The sequence below is a fragment of the Lithobates pipiens genome, unplaced genomic scaffold (genome assembly GCF_037356315.1).
Source record: "Lithobates pipiens isolate NorthernLeopardFrog02 unplaced genomic scaffold, aLitPip1_a1.2 Scaffold_23, whole genome shotgun sequence".
Taxonomy (NCBI): Eukaryota; Metazoa; Chordata; class Amphibia; order Anura; family Ranidae; genus Lithobates; species Lithobates pipiens.
The window spans coordinates 20561619-20583722 of record NW_027507785.1 but is presented as its reverse complement, the minus strand read 5'-3'; the positions used below and the strand labels follow the sequence as shown (position 1 = coordinate 20583722).

The 22104-nt window shown below is 45.8% G+C and overlaps 1 protein-coding gene across 1 annotated transcript; it reads right to left on the bottom strand.

Moving 5' to 3' along the window:
• Positions 1 to 3452: 3452 nt before the first annotated feature.
• Positions 3453 to 18960, bottom strand: LOC143926881 (olfactory receptor 1f45-like). Its single transcript, XM_077450921.1, has 2 exons — positions 18876 to 18960; positions 3453 to 4475 (listed from the first exon to the last, which is right to left on the bottom strand). Exon 2 carries the CDS (start codon positions 4386 to 4388, stop codon positions 3453 to 3455), a length of 936 nt encoding a protein of 311 aa, XP_077307047.1. The 5' UTR covers positions 4389 to 4475; positions 18876 to 18960.
• Between the last annotated feature and the right edge of the window lie 3144 nt (positions 18961 to 22104).

The following is a 22104-nucleotide window of genomic DNA, read 5'->3' as shown; positions in this document are numbered from 1 at the left end:
GGTTGCGGTTGCGGTATGTTGATGCAGACATCCTCTTTATGTATTTGCTGGCTGAGGTTGGATGTTTTCTTCTGACAAATTGTTTCCCTGATGGTTTTGACTTTATCGATGAAAAAATCCGACAGTTTGTCACAGTAATCCTGGGATTCGCTTTCTGGGGGATCTAGGCACACCGGATTCATTGATTGATTAACCAGTTTAAACAGTTCCCGTGGTTGGTTTGCGGCCGTTGAGATTGTATATGAGAAGTGGTCCTTTTTGGCTTTGAAGATTGCTTTCCGATAATTCTCTGTGAGACCTTTGTAGTTAAAGTGGTTTTCCTCTGTGGTATTTCTTCTCCATGTTCTTTCCGCTCTTCTGCGTTCTTGCTTTAGCACGGCGAGAGAGCTAATAAATCATCCAGAGTTTTTCTTCCTGATGAGAGCCCTGCGTTTTGGTGCTACCGAGTCTTCTGATTGCAGCAATGCCCTGTTCAGGGAGTTGAGTGTTTCCTCCGTAGAGTGGTTTAAGGTTATTGTAGTTATCTTGTTGGACAGAGTGGATTTGAAGGATTTGGAGTACAGTTTTTTATGCGATCTGGTCCAGTGCGTTGTTGTTACAGGTTTCCGTTTTTCGTTGGTGATGTTGGTAGCTATTTTGAATTTGATGGCGTGGTGATCCGTCCATGGCAGAGTTATGTTGTCGAGTATGTTGACGTCAATGTTCTGTTTGAAAATGAGGTCCAGGGTGTGTCCTGACCCATGCGTGGGAGTCTTTATCAGTTGCTGGAGACCCAGTTCTTCTAGTTAATTGATGCAGGCAGTCGCAACGGGGTCTTTAGGCTCATTTGCCCAAAGGTTGAAATCTCAGAGTGCCAGGAAATTTTTGAATTTTAGGGTGTGCATTGCAAAGGATTCCGTGAGGGGTGAAAGAAGATTGGACTTTGGTCCCGGTGGTCTGTAGCACAGTAGAATATGAGTGGTGTCATGGGGTGTTGGTTGAAGATGTAGCGTCAGGGTTTCCATAAAAGACACTGGGTTCTGAGATGATGGTTTAGTGAGATCCAGGTGACCTTTAAAGATCACTGCTAGGCCTCCTCCTTTTTTCCCTATCCGGTGTTCAGTTAGGATCCTGTAGTTTTCCGGCACCAATTCGGTGAGGATGGTGTTGCAGTCAGAGGTTAACCAGCTTTCGGTGATGAAGAGGCAGTCTACATTGTTCTCGATGATGAAGTCGTGTACTTCCAGTCTATGTTTGACTGCAGACCTGGCGTTAATCAAGGCGCAATCTAATTGTAGTGGTCGAGTAGATGTCTTCCTGTGGTTGGGAGCTGCTTGTCGTCCGGTTTTTAATAGTTGTTCTCTTTGAAGTATTTTTTGTATGGAAGATGGCAATGTGGTGTTGATGTTCCTTAGTCTGTGCAGAACTTCAGCTGAGTATTTGAAGTAGCACATGGTTTGTGGATGCTGTTGATGGTACTATGGGCCTAAGATGATGATCCTGATCAGGGTATTGATCCTGAGGAGGGGCTAGGTATCAGACTTGCCGCCGTGCTTGAGGCTATTAGCGTGCAAGTTGATCAGGGGATGCCTATATGGATGCGGAAGGAGTTGTTGTATTCGGTAGCTGGCTGTTCCGGCTACCTTTACTTAAGGTGGTGAAGGTCTCCGCTCAGAAAAGAAGTCTGGCTGTGATCTGGAATAGTCGTCCTAGGATAGTGTGAAAAATGGAATGGAGGTCGGAGGTAGGGGTATGCTAACCTACGGTTGTTCCTGATTGTTCCAGAGGAAGGCGAAAAACCCCCTGACAGTAGCAGCCAAACGCACCAGTGGGGCAAAAATTCCTTCCTGACCCCCGTAGGCGGTCGGACGGAGTCCCTGGAACAATCACGGGGGGGATGGAGGTGCAAGCTTACCTGGCTGCGGTGGTCCCCGTTAAACACTCTGGTTCCGGTGAATCTGGCTTGCTGTCAGCCTGACGTTTCCGGAGAGCTGTCTGGTTGCCCCTTGCAGTGGGATCTTTAAAATGGAGGGGAGGATGGAGGTAGGATAGAGGTTAGAGACTCCTGTCTTAACTCCTGTCTTAACTCCTGGTTATTAACTCTCCACTTTAGTTCAAAAAATCCACTTGTGTTCACAAAATCCACATGCAAGCCACCATCAGGGAGCAAGCTCCTGGAGGAGTTTGTATAACTACCTTTTATACACCTGTGAACAATTAACCCCTCCCCTAAATTGGCAAAATTGGCAATATTGGGTTGAGGTGCACTACTGCTGACTGCTGCCCTACTGCTGCAGCAGTCCTTTATCAGTATAGGGACTGAGGTACAGTCTGCTAATCATTCACAACTTACTAGTTCCACAAAGGTCCTTATAAGGACTGGTAAGGTCTAGGGTACTACAGTACATAGGGTTGGGTGAGGTACAGTCTGCTATTCCTTAAGGACTGGTATAGGTCCACAATATATAGGGTTGAGGTGCACTACTGCTGACTGCTGCCCTATACTGCAGCAGTCCTTTATCAGTATAGGGACTGAGGTACAGTCTGCTAATCATTCACAACCTACTAGTTCCACAAAGGTCCTTATAAGGACTGGTAAGGTCTAGGGTACTACAGTACATAGGGTTGAGTGAGGTACAGTCTGCTATTCCTTAAGGACTGGTATAGGTCCACAATATATAGGGTTGAGGTGCACTACTGCTCACTGCTGCCCTATACTGCAGCAGTCCTTTATCAGTATAGGGACTGAGGTACAGTCTGCTAATCATTCACAACCTACTAGTTCCACAAAGTTCCTTATAAGGACTGGTAAGGTCTAGGGTACTATAGTACATAGGGTTGGGTGAAGTACAGTCTGCTATTCCTTAAGGACTGGTATAGGTCCACAATATATAGGGTTGAGGTGCACTACTGTTGACTGCTGCCCTATACTGCAGCAGTCCTTTATCAGTATAGGGACTGAGGTACAGTCTGCTAATCATTCACAACCTACTAGTTCCACAAAGGTCCTTACAGTCTGCTATTCCTTAAGGACTGGTATAGGTCCACAATATATAGCTATTTTCATATGAGTGCTGGTAATTTACATGTAAACACAGGGTCTGCAGCTGAGTCATCTGTACACAACAATAGGGCAGAGCTGGGCAGCATTAGTAGCAGCACTTCACACTGAAATATTGGGACACAGCACAGGATTAAAACCTCAAGGGAATTTAAACCAGGATAGTTGGCAAGTATGAGGCAGCTGCTTTGGGCCCCACAACAATGACAGGACCCAGGGCAGCTGCCCCCTTTGCCCTGCCTTAAAAACGGCCCTGATGGTGTGTAAGCAAGACAGCTTGATCGAAATCCCATCGGAATTCTGTAGGGAAAAACCATCAGAGCTTTTTCCGACCAAAATTCTGATCATGTGTACATAAGTGATACAAATTCTACTCAGTATCAGAGAACATGAACAGACATTTTTTTTCAACTTAGCTAAGAGAAAAGCCTTGCATGATGAGTTTCTTCATAGCCTGTTTTACATCTTGGTTCCTTAGGCTGTAAATAAAAGCATTTAACATAGGAGTAATGATGGTGTAAGCCATGCTAACAATGCGATCATACTGGGAGGAGTAGTCTGATGATGGGCGGATGTAAATGAATATTACGGTGCCATAGAACAAGCATATGACCATGAGATGAGAAGAACAGGAGGAAAAGGCTTTGCTTCGGCTACTGCTGGTCTTTATTCTTATTATAGACTTTGCAATGCTCACATAGGAAATAAGTATCAAAAGGAACGGAATAATAATAATAGGCACAGAACCTTCGGTGTATATTAGGAGCTCAGCTAGGTTGGTACTGGAGCAGGACAGTTTGAGGAGCGATGTCACATCACAGAAGAAGTGGTGGACTAGTCGGTCCTCACAGTATTTTAATTGTGACAGAATATAAGTGTGCAATAATGAATTCAGAGATGATGCCATCCAACAACTGATATTCATCATGTTCATAACTCTATCATTCATCAATGATACGTATCGTAAGGGCATACAAACAGCCAAATATCGATCAAATGCCATGACTGACAAGAGAAGACTTTCATTGGCGCCCAGAAGCACAAAGAAGTACATCTGCAGGAAACAGCCAAGGAAGGAGATGGAGGTTCCTCCTCGAAGAATGCAGGACAGAAGCTTGGGAACCGTCACTGTAGAGAAACAGATGTCCACTACCGACAGGTTCCCTAAGAAAAAGTACATTGGTGTGTGCAACTGTGGAGAAAGTATAATAGAACTTATTAAAAGTAAGTTAGCAGTCCATGTGAGGGCGTATATGACCAGAAGGCTGGAGAAGAGAACAGCATGGTAGTAGTGAAGGTCTGAGAAGGCCAGAAGAATAAAGCCGGATGTAAGATTTACTGTATCCATCACTAAAATGTTCTTTGTGATGATACCAAATTCACATAATCCAAAATTCTACTTGTTGTATTTGCAGATTTCTCTGTTATGCCATTCCTGGAAATTGACATTGGGTACAGTATTTTACATCATTTTTTTTGCTCTTTTAAAATGCATTAAACACTTGGGAAACAATCTGTCTTTCAGCAATCAAAAAATCTATCCACATTTGTATCTATATTTCTTGATCATACATCACGGGACACAGGAGCTTCATTACATAGTGGGTTATATAGGCACCTCTGGTGATTGGACACTGGTTAACTCTCAATTAAGGAGAATTCCTCCCCTATATAACCCCTCCCATATGGGAGGCACCTCAGTTTTTTTGCCAGTGTCTATGGTGGTTGGTCACGTAAAACATGTGCTATGAAGAAAGCTCTGTGCAGGTCCCTGCGGGGGCCTAAGGGCTACAACAAACCGGATCCATATCTCGGGCCGATATTTTGACTCCCAAGATGGTATGGTACCCGGGCCTCGTCATCCGAAGAAACAAGGTTTGGCCTGTAAGTCCTCTCCTATTGGAAGACTGGGCTCTGGGAAAACCAGACTTGGTGTACTATTTACATAGTGGCACGAAAGTTTCTGGCAGAGTCTTTTAAAAGGTCCAGGTAGGAGGTTCCTCTGAGAAGGAACCCCAAAAAAACCTGAAGGTTGGCACAACTCTGCCCGCCGTGATGGGTGAAGGCTGGAATCTGTCTGTTTTCAGAAATTCCTGCGGCGAGGACAGGTAAGGGAAGTTAATCCTATATAAATATATATTATGGATTTCTTCATTGAGTAGTTGTATGTCTTACCTGGTTTCCACCACTAGAGGGAGTAAGAGCAGCCTGATACATACTTACATGCCTTTCAGATACACACGCTCAATGAAGCCTGGTTCTCCCAGATGACTCACGTCTCCACTGCAATCTCTGCCACAATGAAGGTAATACAGGGGTCCCACGTAGTCTGGGGGTCCCACGCAGCTCCGATGACGATCCCCTTCCCCCCTGGATGACCGGCGGTCCTCATGCACACGCGCCGAGCACGCTCCCGTGCTAGTGGATGGGGGGAGTGTGGTTGCGAGCCGAGCACGTCGGTGCGCACGGCGCTGTACTGTGCAGGCGCCAGGCGGCAGTTTTAAAAAGCCCAGAGCGCCAGGGGGCTGTCAGTGGAGACACAGGAGCTGTGGGCAGTAAGCATCCTAAGTGATTGGAACCAGGCAAACCTAAGACACCTTCTCAGCATCAGGTTGTGCAGTTTAAGCATATATATTTATTGTGAGACTTTGAGCACAACAGTGATTGCACTTTGTACTAGTACCTCTGCTTTGTAGCTTAGGACTATGTCTCCTCTTAAGAGGGTCTCAGGGGGAGGTAACAAGGGCACTGGTAAATCACCGCCTAGGTCTAGGGGTTCTATAAATGCCTGTAGGTTACCATCCCCCCCTGCAAGACTGGAGCCAGCGTCACAGGATGAGTCAGTGCCCCTGTCAGGTTTTGCAGCCTCTCCTAATGTTTCAGCCCCGGTTTATGTCAGTGAGGACTCCCTTAGGGCTACATTAGAGGGTTTTGAAGGGAGAATCATGAATTTTATTTCAGCTTCCCTGAAAGATAGCAGAAAAAGGAGTAGATCCCCTCCCTCTGCTGAGATTCCTCTTTCAGATGACACTTCTGACAATGAGGAGAGATCCCTATCTTGGGACAGGGATATTGAGCAGTCGGATGAATCAGAGGAAGAGGAGAGATTCCCCTCCTCCCAAGCGCTCAGAAAACAGGTGCAGTATTATACTGAATTGGTGCGTACCACATTCAGAATGCCTGCTGCTGAAGTCGCTACGTCCTCTGTTTCTTCCCTGGGAGTCAGGAAAATCCCACAGACTGCCTTTTCCTTTCCAATTCATCCCTTAATGGATAAATTGTTGTATGAGGATTGGGAACATCCTGATAAACTGTTTGCTCCTCCTAAAAGGTTTTCTATGCTTTATCCTCTGGAGGAAAGTTTCACCAAGAAATGGGGGGTCCCATCTGTCGATGCGGCTGTTTCTTGTGTGAATAGAAACCTGACCTGTCCTTTGGATAATGCTCAGGTATTTAAAGATCCAACTGATAAGAAGCTGGAAACATTGTTGAAAGCCTCCTTTTCCATGACTGGCGCTGTAGTGCAACCTACAGTCGCAGCTGTGGGGTTGTGTCAGTTCCTCAAGGAACAGGTTAAGCAGATGCTTGGCCTCCTTCCCAGTGAGGAAGTGGAGAATTATGCAGAAATTCCTCAAATTCTGTGTTTCATGATTGATGTGATTTTTGATTCTGTCCAACAAGCATCTCGTTTGTCTCTCCTGTTGGTACACATGCGAAGGGCCCTATGGTTAAAAAATTGGGCAGCTGAGCTGTCATGCAAGAAGCATTTGATTGGATTCCCGTTTAAAGGGGAACGATTGTTTGGAGAAGAATTTGACAAATTCGTCCAAAAAATTTCAGGGGGTAAATCTACTCTCCTTCCAATCAAAAGGAGCAAACGTCCATCATTTGGGCATTCTCTCTCTCCCAGAGCATCAAGCTCTAAGCAACCTCCCTCTACAGGAAAGGCTCAAGGCCTTGGGGGCGAAAGCCTGCCAAGCAGAGCCCAAAAGCTTCCTTGTGAAGGGGCGCCCCCGCTCGGCCGAATGGGGGGAAGGCTCCTGCAATTTGCAGGAGCCTGGCGGGAAGAGATCCGGGACAAGTGGGTGGTCTCTTCGGTATCTCTGGGCTACAAGCTAGAGTTTCAGGAGATTCCACCTTCTCGCTTTCTAAGGTCAAGGATCCCCAGGGACCCAGTAAAGCAAAGACCGCTATTTCTGGCCTTAGATCACTTACTATCCTAGGGGGTGATAGTAGAAGTGGACCCAAAAGAACAGGTTCCGGGTTTTACTCGATTCTCTTCACCGTTCCAAAGCCAAATGGAGATGTCAGACCTATCCTGGATCTGAAGAATCTGAACCGGTTTTTACGCATCCGGTCCTTCCGAATGCAGTCAATTCGCACTGTGGTCTCCTCCCTGCAAGGGGGAGAGTTTATGGCATCAATAGACATCAAGGATGCATATCTCCATGTGCCAATTTTTTCCGCACACCAAAAGTATCTAAGGTTCGCGGTAGAGAAAACAGTAGCGCTCCTGAACCACAGTGTTACCAGAACGCTAGAACACCTGCAGCGCCTAGGTTGGATTATAAACCTAGAAAGGTCGTCCCTACAGCCTGCTACCAGGTTGGAATACCTGGGTATGGTCATTGACACCACTCAGGGCAAGGTGTTTCTACCCAGGCCAAAAGCCTTGGCCATTGGGGATCTGGTGTGCCTAATTCTGGGCAGAAGATCTTCCCCCATTCGGCTGTGCATGAGACTGTTAGGGAAAATGGTCACCTCCTTCGAGGCCGTTCCATTCGCCCAGTTCCACTCAAGGCCTCTGCAAAGATGCATCCTTGCGGTTTGGAACAGGAAGCCCCAGTCCTTGGATCTTCCTATGCGTCTATCCCCAGGGACACGCAAGAGTCTCGTGTGGTGGTTACAAACCAAGAATTTGCTGAAAGGCAAAACTTTTCTTCCTCTTCCATGGAAGATTATTATGACAGATGCCAGCCTGACAGGCTGGGGAGCAGTGTTGGAGGAGACGTGCTTGCAGGGGAAATGGTCTGCGATCGAGAAGCTATTGCCCATAAATGTCTTGGAGATTCGGGCAGTTTATATGGCTCTCATAAACTGGTCTTTCAGACTACGGGGTCTCCTTGTTCGGGTTCAGTCCGACAATGCCACAGCAGTTGCCTATATCAATCACCAGGGCGGTACCAGGAGTCTGGTTGCACAAAAAGAGGTGAATCGCATACTTGTCTGGGCAAAAAGGCATGTTCCATGCCTTTCTGCAGTCTTCATTCCAGGAGTGGAAAATTGGCAGGCGGATTTTCTGAGCCGCCAGCAGTTGTGCGCAGGAGAATGGGCTCTGCACCCCGACGTGTTTCGAAACATATGTCGCAGGTGGGGTACTCCAGACGTAGATCTGTTTGCGTCCAGGTTCAACAGAAAGCTGGAAAAATTCATGTCAAGCACAAGAGATGCACTTGCTCAGGGGTCGGATGCTCTGACAGTTCCCTGGGATCAGTACAATTTGATTTATGCCTTCCCCCCGTGCCTGCTTCTGTCGCGGTTCCTGGGAAGAGTCAAAAGGGAAACAAAGTTGGTCCTTTTGGTAGCCCCGGCTTGGCCCAGGCGACCTTGGTACGCAGAGATCATGAAGTTGGCAGTAGGCAGGCCATGGATCCTCCCTCTCCGGCCAGATCTCTCACAGGGTTCAATCTACCATCCTGCTTTACACAGTCTGAATTTGACGGTTTGGCTGCTGAGACCCACATTCTGAGAGACCGTGGCCTTTCAGGGCCAGTCCTTTCCACTCTGGTCAATGCCAGAAAGCCGGCCTCCAGGCTTATTTACTACAAAATCTGGAAGGCATATGTTTCCTGGTGTGAACTCAGGGGATTGCATCCTAGAAAGTATGTCATTAGCAGAATCTTGGCCTTTCTCCAGTCAGGCCTAGAAATGAATTTGGCCGTAAGCACTATCAAGGTGCAGATTTTGGCCTTGTCAGTGTTTTTCCAGAAGCCACTTGCATCGCATTCCCTGGTGCGGGCTTTCATCCAGGGGGCCATATGGATAAGACCGCCAGTCAAACCTCCGGTATGCCCATGGGATTTGAACTTGGTTCTCTCAGCTTTGCAGGGGCAACCATTTGAACCTTTGCATCTGGCTTCATTAGTTCTTTTGACTAAAAAATTGTTTTTCTTGGTAGCCATTTCCTCGGCTAGGAGAGTGTCAGAACTAGCAGCTCTCTCCAGCAAGGAGCCGTATCTAATTGTTCATAAGGACCGGGTGGCAATGCGTCCTAACAGGTCCTTTCTGCCTAAGGTGGTTTTGGGATTGCATTTGAATCAAGATGTAATCCTACCATCCTTTTTTCTGGATCCACAGTCCGCAGAAGAAGAATCTTTGCACACTTTGGATGTGGTTAGAACAATCAGTATATATCTTCAGGCAACTGCTCAGATAAGAAAAACTGATTGCTTATTTATTTTGCCAGAGGGCCCTAGGAAGGGTCAAGCGGCATCAAAATCCACTCTCTCAAGGTGGATTAGACAGGTTATTTCTCAGGCCTATAGTGTAAAGGCGAAGATCCCTCCTTTTCAGGTGAAAGCGCATTCAACTAGGGCTGTAAGTGCTTCTTGGGCAGTGCATCACCAGGCCTCCCTGGCTCAGATCTGTAAGGCTGCAACTTGATCATCAGTCCACACATTCACCAGATTCTATCAGGTGGATGTCAGAGGGCAAGAGGATATCGCCTTTGTGCGCAGTGTACTGCAGGCTGCAGTTTAGGTCCTCCGGCCCATGGCGGTCTATAATTATGATCTGTGTCTCCCTCCCCTCAAACTGAGCATTGCTTTGGGACATCCCACTATGTAATGAAGCTCCTGTGTCCCGTGATGTATGATCAAGAAAATAGGATTTTTATATACAGCTTACCTGTAAAATCCTTTTCTTGAGAAGTACATCACGGGACACAGGGCTCCCGCCCCTCTTGGGTTTTACGTGGTTTCTTATTGCTTTGCTACAAAACTGAGGTGCCTCCCATATGGGAGGGGTTATATAGGGGAGGAATTCTCCTTAATTGAGGGTTAACCAGTGTCCAATCACCAGAGGTGCTTATATAACCCACTATGTAATGAGCTCCTGTGTCCCATGATGTACTCTCAAGAAAAGGATTTTACAGGTAAGCTGTATATAAAAATCCTATTTTTTACAATACATCATCCTTGTGCCTTATGCAGTGACATTAACCACATCAATACAGGCCACTTTCGCCCCCTTCCTTCCCAGACCAATTTTCGGTGCTCTTGCACTTTCAATAAGAATTGCGCGGTCATGCAATGCTGTACCCAAATACATTTTTTTACATTTTGTTCGCACAAATAGAGCTTTCTTTTGGTGGTGTTTATTCATGACTCCGTTTTTTATTTTTGGCGATAAAAGCAAAAAAAGAGCGGAAATTTGAAAAAAATTCTATTTTCTTTATTCTATTTTAAAAGAAATCCAATAAAATCAAATTTTGTCATAAATTTAAGCCAAAATGTATTCTGCTACATGTTTTTGGAAAAAAAAATCCCGTTAAGTGTATAATAATTGATTTGCGTGATCTCGGACATATGTACGCAGATGATCATATACAGATGTGCGCAGGTGTTCACGGACATATGTGTGATTGGACACGTCCATCATGTGATCAGAAGGGCCAATCACAGAGCCCTCCTGCTGATCTAAGATGCGCCATGTCTGGGTGTAACGAGCGCATTGGGAACGCACGCACGCACGCGATCCCGCTGGGTTCACACTGAAGCACAAAGTGGTCACAGCAGGAGTTCCGGTACGTCCCTGTTTACCATTTCAGGTCCGATTTCAGTCTGAATTTTTGGCTGAATTCGGACCTGAAATGGACCAGAAAACGCACAGGACCTCTGTGCAATTTGAATCGGAGCCGCTCTGGAGATGTGCGAACTGGCTCCATAGAGAACTGGTCACAATCTCCTGACATGGGAATTGGATACGGGACATGAGAATTGGATGCATGGAAGCCCACATCCAATTCACAATAGTGTGAACCCAGCCTAAGATGAGTGGCAGTTTCATTTTTGCTTTAGGGCCAGAAGATTTACATCTCCTTTTCGTATTTCTATTTACCACCTCCCACCCGGCCAATGCACATATACGGTTATGTGGGTGCTTCCTCCTTCTGAGTGGACGTTCAGAAGAGTCCCTCAGAAGGAGGGGGGTCACGTGCGGGTGCGCCCACGCAGCTGCGCGATCCTGATGCACTCTTGTCACTCGGGGACGACGCATCTCAGATCGGCGGGAGGGCTCTGTGATTGGCCCTCCTGATCACATGATGGTTGTGTCCAGGATGTGGACAGGTTGTGTGGTTGTAAATAGAGAGCTGTTTGCTAGGCGATCAGCTCTCCTCTCCTCACACGGAAGTTGTCAGTGAGGAGAGGAGAGCGGATCGCTGAAGCCAGCCAGTGATCAGTGAGTTTGAGCTGTTTTTTACAGCTTTTTATACACTGATCACCTGCCCAGTGTCCCCACACAAAGTAAACACGCAATGTCCCTAAAAGAACCAAAAGTACCAAAGACATATAGCAGAATACATGTTGGCTTAAATTTATGCCAAAATTAGATTCTATTGGATTTCTTTTAAAACAGAAAGTAGAACATATTGTTTTTTGTTAAATGTCCGCTCATTTTTTTGCTTATATCGCAAAAAATAAAAAACTGATTTGTGAATAAATACCACCAAAATAAAGCTCTATTTGTGTGAACAAAATGATAAAAATTTCATTTGGGTACAGTGTAGCACGACCGCACAATTCTTATTGAAAGTGTGAGAGCGCTGAAAGCTGGAAATTGGCCTGGGAAGGAAGGGGGCGAATGTGCCCGGTATTGACGTGGTTAACTAATCACATCCCATTCTCCTCTCCAATTTATTCTTTCCAAGTAATGTGTGGACGATGAGGCTGTGCTAATGCTTTGCATAATTGAAAAATTAAGTTTCTCGAATTCATACATTTATGTTTCCTGCAATAGATTATCTTGTTAGCTTTTAAACCCGCAGGTTTGCTTTGCAAACTAAAGAAGAGGAGGTAGTGGTGCGCTGTACTATGGTGGGATATGCCTATCAACAAAGGCAATATACTGAATACACAGTTTAGGAGGTACAACATAAAGTTTAGGGTAAACTGAATACGTAAAAACACAACATATATGTGAGCCTGTGCGGCATATTAAAGTAATGGTACTTTCAGTGTTAATAAATAATATAGAGCAAATATACAAAATACGATATAAAAAACAACAATATAGAGATAAGATTAAAAATATAAATTCCAAAGTGCAGCGTGTTGCGATAACAAAAATCGCATAAGGTGCAGGTGCTCTAGTGTGATGCACATAGGCAATCCTTCAAGTATACACAAAATTATTGTGACAGACAATACCGGTGTATTGAACAAATGTCCGTTTTAAGTGCAAAGTGCTGCGATTATTCCTGTAATCGCACAGAGTGTGAATGCTTCAACATAATAATTTGTGAAAAAATATTGCGATGGGAAGGGCAGTGGTACTAGTGATGGGGGATATATCCTTCGTGGTTCCATGTATTCTGATGATGGGTGTCCCCTTACCTCACCGCTGTAAGGTAACAGTGTATATAAAGATCTTTAGGATCCTTTGGCGGTGTTTCCCTTTAGTATGTAGTTCCCAGGTCCTGACATATGGTGTTGTCCCTTTAAGGGATTCCTCTGTCTGTATTTTCTGGTGGAGTGTTCGTGGCACCAGCTGAAAAATGATTGAATCGTGGATTCTTACTTGTGGTCATAATCTAGGCTGGCATCTCAGGGCTGCACTGGAGATCCTCAGTCCGCCGCCATGTTTTCCGCTAAAACCTTCTTCTTCAGAACACTGAAGATGGGTCATGGATGGGTCTTTCAGCATGACAATGACCCAAAACATACTGCCAAGGCAACAAAGGAGTGGCTCAAGAAGATGCACATTAAGGTCATGGAGTGGCCTAGTCAGTCTCCAGACCTTAATCCTATAGAAAATTCATAGAAAGAGCTGAAACTTGGAGTTGCCAAGAGACAGCCAAGAAATCTTAAGGATTTAGAGAAGATCTGTAAAGAAGAGTGGACCCAAATCCCTCTGGAGATGTGTGCAAACCTGGTCACCAACTACAAGAAAAGTCTGACCTCTGTGCTTGCCAACAAGGGTTTCTCCACCAAGTACTACCGGTAAGTCACGTTTTGCTTGGGAATCAAATACTTATTTTACTCAAAGAACTGCAACATAATTTATAGCATTTTTGTGTTTTTTCTTAATGTTTGGTTGATATTCTGTCTCTATGATTTAAATTACACCTATAATAAAAATGATAGACTTCATTTCGTTGTAAGTGGGCAAAGGAAAAAATCTGCTGGAGATCAAATAGTTATTTTCCCCTCTGTACATACAGTAAATAAATAAGACATTCCCTGGAAAAGTAAATTTACAAACTTCAAGATCATTTAGATTTATAGGAGAGGGCTAGAAATAATTGAAATACAGTATTCAAATGAACATATGATTTTACAACAAAACAAGCACAGATTACAGGCTTAGAAGGATTAGAATACTGCACGGTAAGAATTAGGATGCTGCAGAGGATACATCATAGACATGTGCAGAACAAAAAAATTTGTTTAAAGTTCACTCAAATTTTCGGTCCGTTCGCAGGTTCTGGTGCGAACCGAACCGGGGGGTATTTGGCTCATCCCTAGATGTGAGCCACACAGGGCACATTGGTCAGTCGTCCCTGTCAGAAGGCAGAGAGGAGGTTGGTGCCATTGTCGCAAACCACCATTCCTGGCTTAAGCTGCCATGGCGTCAACCACCTCTCAGCCTGCCCCTGCAGAGCTGACAGAATATCCGCCCCACTGTGGCTCCTGTCCCCCAAGCACACCAGTGCAAGCACCGCAGGGCATCTTTTTTACTGCATACTTGCGTAGCCCCTTGAATGCCTACGGAGCACCGCTGGTTCCGAGGACAAAGCACAGGAAGAGGCCATTGAGGAAGAAGAAGAGGAGGGGTTAGAGGAGAGAGGTGTGTCAGAATCGTAGTAGCATTTTGGAGGCATGGTGGTGGAACAACCTCCAACACTGCTGCACCTTGTCCTGCATCCTTCCCAGCTGCCAGAAGAGTCACCCAATGTGCCGTGAAAGATAGGTAACTTCCCTGTCCATGCCTGCTGGACCATGAGTCAGAGGTAATATGCGCCTTACCACTGACTGCCCTGTCCAGCGAGATCAAGACATTGCCTTCCACATGCCGGTAGAGAGCCGGAATCGCCTTCCCTGTGAAAAAGTGGCGTTTGGGAACCCACCACTGAGAAACTGCACATTCTACAAACTCACGGAAGGGGGCAGGGTCTATCAACTGAAAAGGCAGCAGTTGAAGTGCTAGCAATTTAGCCAAGCTAGCATTCAACCGCTGGGCATGTGGATGGCTGGGAGTGAACTTCTTTCGACGGTGCAGCAACTGGGGCAGGGAAATTTGCCTGATACAATCAGACGTCGGTGTACCGATAGCAGATTGCCCGCAAGAACTTGGCTGTGACACACCTAATTCTACACCTTCATTCCTCTCAGTGCAGGTTTCAGAGAGGACTGAAGGTCTAGAAGGGTTGGAGATCCCAGCTGATGAGGAGCAAGGAGAGGTCCGCTTTGTTCTTTGGTGTGGGTCTTTTAGGTATGTTTACAAACGAACTGCATGGCAGGTCGACATATGTCTGGTCAAGCATGTGGTGCCCAAGCAGCTGATGTTTTGGCCACGTAAGACAGGGATCCTCAAACTACGGCCCTCCAGCTGTTGCGAAACTACACATCCCATGAGGCATTGTAAAACTCTGACATTCACAGACATGACTAGGCATGATGGGAATTGTAGTTCCTGAACAACTGGAGGGCCATAGTTTGAAGCCCCATGACGTAAGATATGCTTGAGGCATATGTTGCAAATAGCAGCGGTGCGATCTGATGCCCTTGTCTCAAAAAAGCCCACATCAAAGAACTTTTGGAATAACACGCAGAGGCAGCACCCTACACATGCGGTGCTCTGCGGTGTGATGCAGTCGGTGTGATTCCCTTAAGCTGGCCCCTGGAGGGCATCCTGCCTCGTTGGAGATGTGCCTCCTCCTCCTCCTCTCACCTATCAGGCACCCATGTAAAGTCAGTGACCTCATCATCCCCTCCCTCCTCATCACTGGAGCAAACCTGGCAGTTAGCTGCAGCTGGGGGAACATGACTGCCAGATTGCTGTCCTTGTTGGGCATCCCCTCTCTCTGGGCTCATGTTACTGCTTTACTCTAGCTGGGTAGGGTATCATCATCAGAGCCTTCAAAACGCTGGGCATCCTCATGGAGCATGTACCCAACACTGTGCTCAAACAGATCGGGGGACTCCTCATGGAGGACATGGTGGGGCTAGGGAAGGAGTGACTGATGCCATTGAGCTGAGGGAAGAGGCCACGTTGGCAGCTGCTTTGCCAGTTCCCTGAGCCTGGGTGAGAGAAGATGAGGAGGATAAGGATGGCTTGGTCATCCACTCTACAACGTCTTCGACATGTTGCGGATCAACACGTCCAGCTGCCGAAAATAAGGACAAGCATGCTGATGAGGATGTACTGTGTCCACGACCAGCACTGTTGCCTCTAGACACAGATACAAACAAACCCAAGGATAAACCGAGGAAAAACCAAGCTTTTCTTACCACCAGCCCACAGACCACCAAGTAACCTGTCTAACAGTATGCGTTAAAAACAGGGGTTTAGTCTGCACACATTTGCAAATGCATGCATAAGCCACAGAGCCCCGTCAGGGCACCCCAATATCTGTGGTACCTAACACTAACTTGTAAGTGTCCCCACAGTGGAGGCACATGCATTCTGATGGATAGGTGAGAGCAGGTGTACTGAAGCGGAGCCACCCCTTCTTAAAGGTACAGGAGCACACTGAACACCCAGCACAATGGCAACACAGGTGTCAGTGAGATGCCTGACCAAAAAACACTAAAGTGACGCAAAAAGACGCCACCCGCTCACACCTATAGCTGGCTATCAGTAAGAACCTTGGGAGGCTAGCAAGAGATACAAACAAACCCAAGGATAAACCGAGTTAAAACCAAGCTTTTCTTACCACCAGCCCACAGATCACCAAGTAACCTGTCTAACAGTATGCGTTAAAAACAGGGGTTTAGTCTGCACACATTTGCAAATGCATGCATAAGCCACAGAGCCCCGTCAAGGCACCCCAATATCTGTGGTACCTAACACTAACTGTCTGTCTGCTGCATCCCTCATATATAGAGCTAATTTGATCAAATTCCCTACCAGCGGGCCCTTACTGGGACAAAAAATAGACCTGGGCATTTTAGGCTGAGCAGCCCCAGAGCTACAGGAACCATGCCCCCTTGCTCTGATTATCAGTGCAGCCCCATCAGTGCCCATCAGTGCTGCCTATCAGTGCCTCTCAGTGCCCATCAATTCTGCCTATCAGTGCACTTCAATTAAGTTTGTTGGTTCCCTTCAGTGCAGCTTCTGCATTGGTGAAGGTGACAGCTGTCTTCTGCATCCCTCCAACTCTTACTGCACTTACCTCTGGAGGTGCTGCCTTCTCCCCCACCTTCTCTATGTCAATGCAAAGGAGAGATGTCCACAAGGCTCCCACTGCAATGCCCACTCACTCTCCTGCAGCCTAAATCTCCCCTCTACTCTAGCCATGATCTCCTCTCCTCCAGCCCTGATCCCCTCTCCTCCAGCCATGATCTCCTCTCCTCCAGCCACAATCTCCTCTCCTCAAGCTGCGATCTCATCTTCTCCAATGGGGATATCTTCTCCATCATCCACGATCCACACTCTCCTCCACCACTGACAGTCAACATGTCCACCGAACACCCGCTGTGATGCCCGCTCTCTTCCTGGTCCAATTCAGCCTCACAGTTTCACTGCCCAGCCACTCATCACTCCAGCACCTCCGGCCTCACCGCTCAGCACCCATAGTATACCATCACAGCACATCACCCTGCATTAGCCCTGGTCACGACCCTGGGACATTCAGCCTGGCAACCCAGGCCCGCCAGGCCAATGCCCTGTGAGCCCTATGGCCAGTCCAGGCCTGCCTACCAGCTAGTGAAAAAAAAAGTTCTTCCATGTGTACCTTACTATAAAAGCTAATTATAAATTGGGGTGGTGCCATTTTGTTTATTTTTTTGTTTGTCTTGGCAATCAACTTAATTGTTCCCTATAAGGATTATGGATGTTAAATCTTGTTTTTTCAATATGCTGAGCCATCATCCAATAAGAGGCAGTGATTCTGAAAGTGTCAAAGCTGTATTGCTTAGTTGCGGTAAAGAAAAGTGGGGTGCTGCCTAGCAAGCTGTAAAAATCAGGACTGGCTGGACAGAAACAAACATCACCTATACTTGAATTTCAATCGTGTGTTTCAAGATTGAGATGCTCATTAAGCCCGTTTTTTTTGTTTTTTTACTGCTTTCTAGACAGCACAGCCCACTTTTTTGCAAGTAATGATTAAACCTTATTCACCTCCAGCCTGTGATTGGGCCAGTATACTGTCCCTTGCTCTCCGATTCTGAGATGAAATGAGCAACTTACCCTCCGTTATCCCTCATTTTGCTTTGATGTGTAGACAACTATAAAAAATAGGTGTTATATATAAAAAAAAGGGTTTTACAGGACCAAACCATTCATCTAGCGTGTTAAATATTTAATTTGTAATTTTGAAAAAGTAGTGGTAAGAAAAAGCACTTCTCAGTTTAACAAATCATTTCTTGCTTATTAATTCTTTATTTGTTCTTTGCCTATATACCATTTGCTATAATATGCCTCATCTGAACATAAAAAATGTTGGAACGGATGCAAGTTTTGCTGAGGCTTCAAGCAAAACAGCTTCAGATTTTCATGCCAATCTTTAAAAAAATAAATAAATAAATAAGTACAGAATTGGTGATCTGCCTTGAAATGTAATTTTTTTTATTATATTATTATAATATTATTTGGTACAAAGCATGGAGGATTTATTTACAAATTAAATTAAATAATGTTTAATGCTTCGCTAAAAAAAAAATAAAAAAAAATACTAAAATAATAAAAATAATAAAAACTTTTTAATATTATGGTTTAAAAAAATGAAGAAAAAAAAAATCATCAGAAAAGGTTGAGTTGAGAAGGGTAGGATATAGTAAATTTAGCTATTACGTTTTTTTTTTCTTTTCTTATTAAAATAATAGACATGTTATACTTACCTGCTTTGTGCAAGGATATTGCACAGAGCGGCCTCTCATTTCCTATTCTGGGGTCCCCCGTCAGAGGTGGTGTTTACAAAAAAAATTTTTTTATTTTTTTTATTTTTATTCTTTCATTTGGTTTTTGGCACGGGTTATAAATGTTGATTAATGGTTTATAACATTTAGGAATTCACATACATTTATATATATATATATATATATATATATATATATATATATATATATATCTATATATATATATATATATATATATATATATATATATACATATATATATTTATATATATAAAAAAAATTATTATTTTTTTTTCACAAGGTGCACTTGAAATTTATATTAGCAAAGGGCATGTATATATTAATAATTTAATAACTTTTAAATATTTCACACAGCAGCAATTTCACAGCACCAATGATTATAGGACTTTGTGAGTTGAAATTTATAGTTGATTTAAAGGTATAGCGCCAATTCTACCCAATTTTCTTTTCACACTTCAATAGGCCTTATCCGACTGGGGGGGGGGGGGGGAATATCAAGTAGAGGCAGCTCTTACCTATCATTATCCTAGTATCACTCCACTATCATTCCATAGCACAATCACCCTTCCTTTTCTCAGTGTACGGAGCAAGACAGAGATCTGCTAGTCATGGGCAGCTCTCCATTTATAATACACGGCTTCTTCATTTCAGAGAACTGGGAGTCACAAGGGAATGTTGCTTTTCTTAATTATGTTTTCCGAATTCTCTTGCGTTTTTACAAGGAGAATTGTTATGAATACTAAAAATTATAATAATTTCATTATTATTATTATTATTATTATGTAATTTTAAATTATCATGGTTTATTTTTTCTTCATAAAAGTTTCATTATTTTGAATATGATAATGATTTGAACCTTGATCAATATCAATAGAAATGCTATAATGGCAAATGATGTGGGCCCCCCTCCAAATGATTGAGTTCCATATTTTCATAACTAGCTAATGCCACAGAATACAAAGACATTTTAGATATCTTTTGCAGTAGCAGTTTACGGAATGCTGTTTTCTGTTCCAGCATGACTGAGCCCCTGTGTACAAAGCCATCACCATATAGACATGGTGTGACCAGTTTGGTGTGGAGGAACTCAAGTGTCCTGCACTGAGCCCTGACCTCAACCCCTCAACCCTACTGATCGCCTTTGGGAAAAATTAGAACACCCATTGTGAGCCAGGTCTTCTCATCCAACATCAGGACCTGACCTCATAAATGTCCTTGAGTAAGATATGTTATATTGAAGTAGTAAAGTATAGAGTAATGTTTATTTGTACCTGTTAAAATGGCAGTAAACTCTGTTAAGCCGCGTACACACGGGCGGACTGTCTGGCCTACTTAGTCCGCCGAAACACATTTCAGCGGACAGTCCGCTCGAGTGTGAGCTTCAGCGGACTTTTTCAGCGTGCAGTCTGGCGGACTAAGTATTTCGGAATGTTGGAAATACTGTCCGCTGGACTCGCATTGCGGCGGACAATCCGCCCGTGTGTGTGCCAGTCCGTCCTACTTTTGAAATGAGCGGACTTTTCCCGCCCGGAGAAAAGTCCACTCATTTCGAGCGCGTATCCAGGTAGGCGGGGCCCGTGACGGAGGCGTCGCTGACCCCGCCTCCTGGTATGGACTTAAAGGGGAACCCCAACACCGAAAAAAATCTTCTTTTTCTTCTTCCTCTTCTTCTTCTCCAGGAGATGTTGCCTCGACGATCTCTCCGGCCACAATGCCAGGGCCGCGCTGCGCGGCCACTTATATAGGGACAATGGGGCGGTGTCACATGGCTTTATGTCACATGGGTTGGTCACATGGTGACCCCGCCCCCTTACGATGTCATAGTCCCCATGTGACATCAACCCATGTGACCAACCCATGTGACATAAAGCCATGTGACACCGCCCCATTGTCCCTATATAAGTGGCAGCGGAGCGCGTCCCTGGCATTCCGGCCGGAGAGATCGTCGAGGCAACATCTCCTGGAGAAGAAGAAGAAGAAGAAGAACGGAAGGCGGCGGCGGCGGCAGCGGCGGCGGCGACAGAAGACCGGGCCACCGCCTGTAAAAGAGCTATAAGAAGGCGCGGTGGCCCGGCAGAAGAACCGAAGAGGGGGACAAGACCCCCGAAGTCGGGAGAAGAGGCCGGCGGCGAGGAAGAAAGCCGGACTCCTCCGCTAGCAAAAGAGCTACAAGAAGATAGTGGAGGAGTCCGGCGAGAAGACCCCCGAAGACGGAAGACCCCCGGAGCTGTGCAATAAAATATTTTAACCCTGTGTTGTGGTTTTTTTGTACTTTTTTTCACAGGTGAATGAGTAGGGGTACATTGTACCCCATACTCATTCACACAGGGTGGGGGGCCGGTATCCGGGGGCCCCCTTATTAAAGGGGGCTCCCGGATTCCGATAAGCACCCCGCCCGCAGACCCCGACAACCAACGGCCAGGGTTGTCAGGAAGAGGCCCTTGTCCTCATCAACATGGGGACAAGGTGCTTTGGGGTGGGGGGGCCGCGTGGCCCCCCTTCCCCAAGGCACCCCCCATGTTGAGGGCACGCGGCCTGGTACGGCTCAGGAGGGGGGGGGGCGCTCGCTCGCCCCCCTTTCCTGGCCGGCCGGGTAGCGTGCTCGGACAAGGGTCTGTTGTGGGCTTGGGGGGACCCCCACGCCGATTTTGTTCGGCGTTGGGGTTCCCCTTTAAGTACATACCAGGCGGCGGGGTCAGCGACGTCTCCGTCGCGGGCCCCGCCTACCTGGATACGCGCTCGAAATGAGCGGACTTTCCTCCGTGTGTGTGGGCGAGTCCGTTCATTTCAAAAGTAGGGCGGATAGTATGGCGGACTTAGTCCGCCGTATTAGTCCGCTCAAAAAGTGCCGTGTGTGGGCAAGTCCATTCATTCGAAAGTATGACGGACTGTCCGTCGGATTGTCTGACGGACTAAGTTGGCCAAACAGTCCGCCACGTGTGTACGCGGCTTTACACTACTTGTACCTACAAGTACGCCTATATTAAGGCTTACCTGTAGGTACTGTGATTATCTCTTAATCTTGCACAGTTTAGGAAATATTCAGAGTGCATGCAGCCAATGGCATCATCAGACCAGTGCTGGACCTTCAGAGCCCGTGCTGGAAATGGCGGCTCCCGTGTGCATGCGCAAGTGTGAAGTCATCGCGCTCCAGGCCACTCATGTAGCCGGAGGCAGCAAGCCTGGAAGGAAAGCCGGTGGTAGATGTCAGCCGTCAAGGAGGTGACATCGCGGCACCGTAGGGCTTCGTTCTAAGGTAATTTTCTCATAATGTGCTAGTAATAGAATGCTGAAAAAGTTGCTTTTATCTATGGATTGCAATTGACTCACGTTAGTTATGGTCAAAGCAGAACTCTGGGAAGAAATGTAAAAGCACTTTTATGAATGAGATCTCCTACTTTGCAATTTTAAGTAAATATTCAACTGTTCAATTACTGAAGCAGCCAAAGAATATTTCCCTGGGTTAATCACCCTGATTTCTGTTTCATAAGACTGTTGGCCACTTTGTCCCCCTTCCCTGTGGCCACTGATCATATAAATGCCCCTCCAAAGCATTCTTCTACAGTGGGAGGACACAGGCTATACAGACTTCTGGCCTCTACCATCCATCAATGACTGCAAAGGCTGAATGACAGCCAGGAGACTCCCGATATGTCCTGACCATCCACACCTGCCTGAAAAGATTGGCAAGCTATACCAATATAAACGGATGTGACATGGGCGCCTACCTGATTCATCCATCCA